Source organism: Pteropus vampyrus, unplaced genomic scaffold (genome assembly GCF_000151845.1).
Source record: "Pteropus vampyrus isolate Shadow unplaced genomic scaffold, Pvam_2.0 Scaffold197, whole genome shotgun sequence".
NCBI classification, from domain to species: Eukaryota; Metazoa; Chordata; class Mammalia; order Chiroptera; family Pteropodidae; genus Pteropus; species Pteropus vampyrus.
Window position 1 is genome coordinate 2,766,918 of NW_011888978.1, and position 6,798 is coordinate 2,773,715.

The 6,798-nt window shown below is 60.2% G+C and overlaps 1 protein-coding gene across 1 annotated transcript in view; it reads right to left on the reverse strand.

The window, feature by feature from the left end:
- FLT4 (fms related tyrosine kinase 4) overlaps nt 1-6,798 on the reverse strand; it is a 41,338-nt gene that overhangs the window by 21,963 nt on the left and 12,577 nt on the right. Inside the window, exons 2-10 of the mRNA XM_011372021.2 lie at nt 4,837-4,933; nt 4,030-4,274; nt 3,728-3,840; nt 3,447-3,609; nt 3,112-3,251; nt 2,649-2,817; nt 2,206-2,323; nt 791-945; nt 532-694 (exon numbers count right to left, since the gene is read on the reverse strand). Of these exons, the coding sequence (XP_011370323.1) occupies nt 532-694; nt 791-945; nt 2,206-2,323; nt 2,649-2,817; nt 3,112-3,251; nt 3,447-3,609; nt 3,728-3,840; nt 4,030-4,274; nt 4,837-4,933 (1,363 nt within the window). The remainder of the gene's footprint in view (nt 1-531; nt 695-790; nt 946-2,205; nt 2,324-2,648; nt 2,818-3,111; nt 3,252-3,446; nt 3,610-3,727; nt 3,841-4,029; nt 4,275-4,836; nt 4,934-6,798) is intronic.

A 6,798-nucleotide genomic window follows, 5' to 3' on the forward strand; every position in this document is an offset into this window, starting at 1 on the left:
AGGGAGCATGGCCAGCGGTTGGGCAGGCTCTGCTGCTTAAAGCTGCGACCTTGGGAAAGTCATGTCCCTTCTTGCACCCCCAGTTCCCTCTTCTGAAAGGGTTGTTGAGCGTTGCACAGATGAGCCCACACGCATGGGCATGCTTGTTTTTTTTCGTTTTTTTTTTTTCTGCAACATGAGAACACATTTAATGCTACATGCAGCTTGCAGCCTGCCCAGGTTCGTCCCCACACTCCATGAATCCTTGGCAGGAGGTGTCCTTCTGGGTGCCCAGCCTTGGTCCTCTATGAAGATGCTGGTATGTGTCTGGGGACTTTGCTCTTGGGAGAGATGGGCGGGGCCTGACTGATACAGGGAGGGTCTGAGCTTTGTTCAGATGGAGTGAGGTCGGGGATTGGCTACAGTGTAGTTGTAGCAGGATTTGAGTTTAGAGCAGGGCTCTGGGGAGGGGGAGGTATAATAGGTGGGGGTCATGGCTGAGGTTGGGGACTAGGCTGAGCAGTAGAGAGAACAGACTGGAACCACACTCACGGGCTGCGCTGGGTGAAGGTCTTGCAGGGTGTCCATGGCCGCCAGTGCCACTGGACACTGAGAGGAGGGGGCACCCCGTAGGCAGTACAGGTGAGGGCCTGGCGGCTATGGCGGGAATAGGTGCTGGGGGAGGAGGCCTCCTTCTCATGGATGTGGGGAGGCACTAGGAGCACAAGCAGGCAGCCAGTCAGCAGGTGGCGCAACCACACCTGTCTGTCCGCTGTCCCCTCTCCCACCAGCCCTCCCGTACTGCCCCTACCATTCACAACCAGCTCCAGGCTGATGTTGCGCCTCAGGCCAGCTGCGGAGTTCCACAGAGAAAGGGTGTAGATGCCTGCACTGGCCTCTGTCACATCCTTGAGCACCAGGGCATGTGGACTGTGGCGCCCCGACACAGCCTTTCTGTCCTTGTACCTGGCCCAGGAAGGGAGTTCAGGGGGGCTGCGTGGACCCTCCTCAGCCTGCCCTGGCACTCTTTCCCTGCCACAACCCAGCCTCTACAACCTAATGTCAGGAGGCAGGACCCCTCCAGACCAGATGGGGGGAGGGGAGCGCTCCTGGGAAGGGCTAGCAGGGGTGCAGGGCAAGGTTATGGGGGTGGTCTCCAGGCACGACTGCAACCTCACCAGGCTCAGAACACCGGAGATCTGAGACAGCACACTCACTAACTCCCCAAAGGCTCAGAGGCCCAGACCAGGAGGGTCCTGCCCACTGTCCCTATTGGAGAAAGGCCCTGTCCCTCTCTCACAGGCTTCAGCTGTGCTAGGGGGTGGGGGTGGGGTTGAAGGGGAGAGGTGCCATCCTGAGGAGTACAGCCACAATCCTTAGAACCCTCGCCACTTGGGGTCCTGCCTCCTTCCCTCCTCATGAAGTCGAGTGCCCTCTCATCAAAGAAGCTGTCCTGTCCTGTGAGCCACTGCAGCCCTTGGCTGTTTCTGCAGCCTGCTCATCTGCACTGGCTGTCACACACATGTCTACTGACTGTCCATCTGCCCCACTGAGCTGTGAGTCTCACAAGAGAATGTTCCTTTACTGCCATGTCCCCTACACAGAGAGCAGCGCCGGGCACAGGTAGATGCCCAATGCATGTTTGTTGCATGTGTTAACAAACGGGTGCCTTGCACTCCAGGGAAGGGCCCTCCCCAGTCCTGAGCTGGGGGTGCTGCAGGGAGCTGCCTCTGCAGCCCAGTCTGGACTCTGCCTGGGAACGAACAGCCTCTCAGGCAGGCACCCTCCCCGGTGTGCTAGGAACGGCCCCCTCCCCAGTGGCATCTCTGAATTTCTGAATAGGAGGGTCCTGGAGTGGCATCCTGTTCAGAGGGAGGCCTAGGAAACCTGAGGCTACTGCTGCAGGGTTCTGTGATGCACTCTAGGTGGCAGGGCCCTCAGAGATGCTGAGCAGGTGCAGAAGGCAGTTAGAGCCTCGTGCTGTGCTCAGCTCACCCACATGCAACAGGAGGCCAGCATTTTAAAGCTTTCAGTTTAGCAGTCCCCAGGTCACCCTTCCCTGTGGCTGAAAAATCACATTATGTGCATGTTCCTAGAATGCCTTCCATGCGGGTCCCCACAGGGTCTTGGCAAAGGCTCTGCCAGGAAGGATGCTGTCATTCCCACCCTGAGGTCTGGTCTGAGCTGGGTCTGGCAGGTAGCAAGGGGCAGAGGCCAGGGCTGTACCATTGGAACTCCGGTGGAGGGTATGCTGCCAGCTTCACGGGCAGCTTCACCAGCTCATCTCCTGCCGTGGCCTCTAGGATGGGATCTTTGAGCCACTCGACGCTGATGAAGGGTTTTTCTGCCAGATGGGAGGTATCAGCGTAAATCTGGGGCCCAGTGTCACTGATCCACTAGTTCCCAGGGACTCTCAGCCACAGCCCCGTACCCCCAGCAGCCAGACACCTGCAGACTGGGGCTCACCCTGCCCTCCAGAGTATGGGGGACTGGGCAGCCCTACAGCTCACAGGCCTTCCTTCCCTCACGCTGGGTTCCACCTTGCTTGGTGCCCTATGACCTCTGACCCTGGACCCACACTGCACAGGAACCCTTGTTCCCCAGGCTTGATGACTGACCCCGAGTCCAGCCAGGCCCTGCTGGGCATGTCGACCCAACCCAGGCCGTACCATGCACAATGACCTCGGTGCTCTCCCGGAACCGCTGGATGCCATTGTTGGCCTCGCACACATATGGGCCCAGGTCATGCTGGCTGACATTGTGGATGGTCAGGATGCTGGAGAGCTCTGTGTGAGTCTGCTGGGAGCGCCGCTCTGGCACCCATGTCCCCCGCTCAGCCTGCCCACACCCAAGGGAAGCCCAGGGTCAGAGTGGGCAGGCTCTGGCAGAGCTGACCACCAAAGGCACACACCCAGCCCAGCCAGCAGTGGCTTGAGGAGCCTGGGACCCAGACCCAGAGTGGTCCTTGGGATAGGAAAACTTCCCCATCAGACCGGGGCTTCTAGGGCAGAACTGGGTCTGCACCTCTTCTACACAGAGGCCAGTGAGTGCCAGGCCAATGCGGGCATGGGCAGTGATGGGGACTCCTGGGGGTGGTCCTGGCACAGTCCCTGGCAGGGCTGCTGGCTTCACCTGCTTCCCAGGGTAGTCCCAGTCGAAAGTGACACCGGAGTTGAACTCAGCCCACACGGTGCAGTTCAGGACCAGCTTCTCCCCAACCAGCAGCTCCAGTGACTTCTTGGGGAATAGCTGGATGTCATAGAGCTCGTTGCCTGGTGACATACGAACAGTGACCCCAAACCCCTCACAGGACAGCGCATACAGAGGGCAGGGCACCCACTAAGACTAGCCGTGGCACCTATAGCTCCATACTGGGAACTGGGGGTTAACCATTCTCGTCTTGCTGTCCTCCCAGGACACCGGGAGCTGTCACTGGGCCAGCACCCTGAGGCCCTGGGCGCCTTTACCTGTGATATGCACAAGGAAAGGGTTGGATAGGAAGGTCTGGCCGCCCCAGGTGGTCTCGCACTGCAGGTACAGGGCATCACGCAGCAGCAGGGTGGGCACCCGCATGCCCCGGCGGTCGTCCCACACCACCTCCTGCCCATCAGGCCTCAGCACCGAGCTTTGCTGCAGGGACATGGCCATTGTCAACATTCCAGCTGCCCCTTCTTCCCAGCCAGATTAACAACCCAGGAGATGGGACAGGAGGGCTGGATCCCAGGGTGAGGCTGGACTGGGGCTGTACCGAGCGCAGCGTGACGTTGAGGCCAGGAATGGACACCAGGCAGGGCACCCACATGGAGTCCTTCCTGTTGACCAGGAGCGTGTCTGGCTTATTGATGAACGGCTGCTCCAAGTCTGTAGAGGGGGAGCAGGTTGTGGGAAAGGCAGGTGGGGCTCAGGGGTCTCTAACCAGGTGGAGGGCAGCAGGGCAGACCCATGGGGTCCGCAGGCTAGGGGTGAGGGTGCAGATGCTAGCTGCCCCTTCATGACCCAGGACCCTACCTGCCCGCGCGGACAGCTGCAGGAGCGCGGGCTGGCCCTCACCTCTCACGAACACGTAGGCACTGGCCGCAGTGGTGCCTTCGATGCGGGCCTTGATATACTTGTAGTAGCATTGGTAGCTGCCCGTGTCGTTGGCATGGGCCTCGCGCAGCAGCAGCACCTTGCAGTAGGGCCTGGCGTCCGTGCCCTCGCAGTCTTGCACGAACCCCGTGTCCTCGCTGTCTTTTCCCCCCGTGACTGGCACCTCCTGAGCCCCTGGCCAGGTCCACTCGAGGGGGTGCTGTCCCCTGGCAGAAGACATGGAGATCAACAGGGGCCCCACAGGGGCCCCACTGCAGCCCCAGGGGTCTTCCCACAGCTTGCCTTACGCGGAGGTCAGGACCACCCACTGTCAGGGCACACTCCAGGACCCAGCCCAGGGGTGCACTCTGGGCCTCTGCCTGGCTCCTGGGCCTCCATCTGGCAGGCTGACCTACAGGCAGGATAACCTGTCTGGGGCCTGTGAAAGAGGGTAACTGGCCTACGTGAAGGGTGGCTGGAACGGGTATAGGGTGACCTGGGTGGTGGGCCTAGGGCAGCCTGGGTTCAGTGTGCAGTGACCCAGGGGCAGGTGCAGGGTGACTGATCTATGGTCCATGTGAAACGACTAGGGGTGCGTGTGGGCCAAATGGGTATAGGGTGCTTATGTCTGCAGGCTCCCAACCCAGGCTCCAGGAGCCCCACTAAGCCTCGAGGCCTCTCTGCCCCCTGGGCCCTCTGCCCCCACCTCCTGCCTCAGCTCTGTAGTCTCCTTAGCCTGCTGGGTAGGAGGGACCTAGGCCCTTGCTCCTCTGGCCGGGCGCTGAGTACCTGCAGGATATGGACAGGCTGTCACTGGAGTCAATGACGTGTGTCTCCTCTGTAATGTCCAGGGTCGGGGGGGTCATGGAGTAGCCACTCACCGGGCCTGGAGAGGGAGATAGGGTTAGCGTGGCGCTGGGTGGTGAGTCCACAGGATGATGACCGTCAATCAGGTGCAGATCCCTCCCCAGCGCCGGGCCCCCAGGCAGCATGGACATGGCCCGAAACAAGCAGTAACCTCCACTTCAGACTGCTCCCTGCCCCTGGCTGGCCACCCCCAGAAGAGCCCTGATAGAGACCTGGACTGAGCCTGGCTCTCTGGCTCATGTGAGCTGAACTGCCAGCATGATGTTGACGAGGGAGACTGCAGGCCGCCTCCTACTTTGTGGAGGCTTGGAGCATATCACCTCGGCATTGTGACCCCCACATATATGCCTGAAGGCCCCTCTCTCCTAAACTTCACACCAACAGCTACTGCTTGTGAGAGGGCCCTACACAGCGCAACCTTCTCCAAACACACCCAAAACCAAGGGCCTCAGCCTCCTCCCAAATGCTGCCTGTAACCTCATGTTCTCCCAGGTCCCACGGAATCCATTTTGTGTGCTCTTGGCTCCATCAGCTTCTGTCCATCCTCCAGGCCCCCATGAGCTACCCCAGCTCCTCCTGGCTCCCCCTGTCTCAGCCCCCTATCCTTCCCCCAGGCTCATCCTCAAACACACAAGTAACTCCACCTCGCCTGGTTGAAAACCCTCCTGCAGCCCTCCAGGACCCCGGCCCTTGTCCCCGCAGCTCCTTGCCCACCATCCTCCTACCAGTGGGATGGCGTGTGTATGTGTGTGTATCCACAGGCATGCACCTATGTGTGTATGTCTGTCTCTATGTGTGGGTATGAGTCTGTGTGTGTCGAGCTGGTACACATGTGACATGTCTTTGACATGCCAATGTGTGGCCGCACAAGGACTTGTATGTGTGCGTGATCCCAGCAGGGGTGGGAGCAGGCCCCAGGGAGGTCTGGACCTGGGACTCTGGCAGATGCTTCCTGCCAAGACCATCCTGAGACAACAGGAAGAGAGGACTGCGTGGCTGGAGACCTATGGCTGTGTCCTGTTCCTCCTCCTAAGTCCCTCTTCTCCTCATGGGCACAGCCCACTATCTGCCCCAGCCCTCAGCCCCGTCCAGCCTCACAGGTCTGGCTCCTCTACCCTCCTTGACCCAGCTCCTTGAGGCCTGGGGCCCCATCCTAGTTGGTTCTACACCACCCCAACCACCTTGGGAAGAGGCACCAGGATGGCACCGTCCACACACCAAGATCTTGTTTTGACATCACAAGGACAAGCTGGCCAGGGCTGAGAAGTCCTAACCAAGCATCTAGTCCCACTGTACAGACAGGGAAACTGAGGCCCACCACCTGGACGGCACTTCTGCCCTCAGAAGGAAGTCACTTGCCTGGTTGGTGCTGTGACAGCTGCAAACTCCATCTTTAACCCAGTGCACCCCCTCTTGGCGCCTAGGCCAGCAGCCTTGTCCTTCCCCGCCTTCCCGCCCCCAGGCGGAAGGTGTCCCTGGGCTCTGCTCCCAGGGTTCTTCTCCATGTGGGCTCTGCTGCCAGGGCCGCTCATCTCCAGGTGAATGCCTGGCCCTCCATGCACACCAACTCCCACTGCGCATCCCATAATGGAGAGGCTCCCCTGGGGTTGTGAGGGTCTGGGAAGGAACCTGGGAGGGCGGTGCTGAACTGCACCTTGAAGGAGAAGTAGGATCTTCCAGGCAGTGGAAAGTGAATAAAGTCACACCAGGCAGACAACTGGCCTCTGAGCCAGAGGCGGGTGTATGATAGGCTTGGGTTTGGACTTGTGGGAGGTGAAAGAACTGGCCCTCCCAATGGACGAGGTAAGGGTCAGACCGGAGACCAGTGTGTAAGCACCAGAGGAGAGCCTCCTCAGTCAGCACCCACTTGCCTCGGGACTGTGC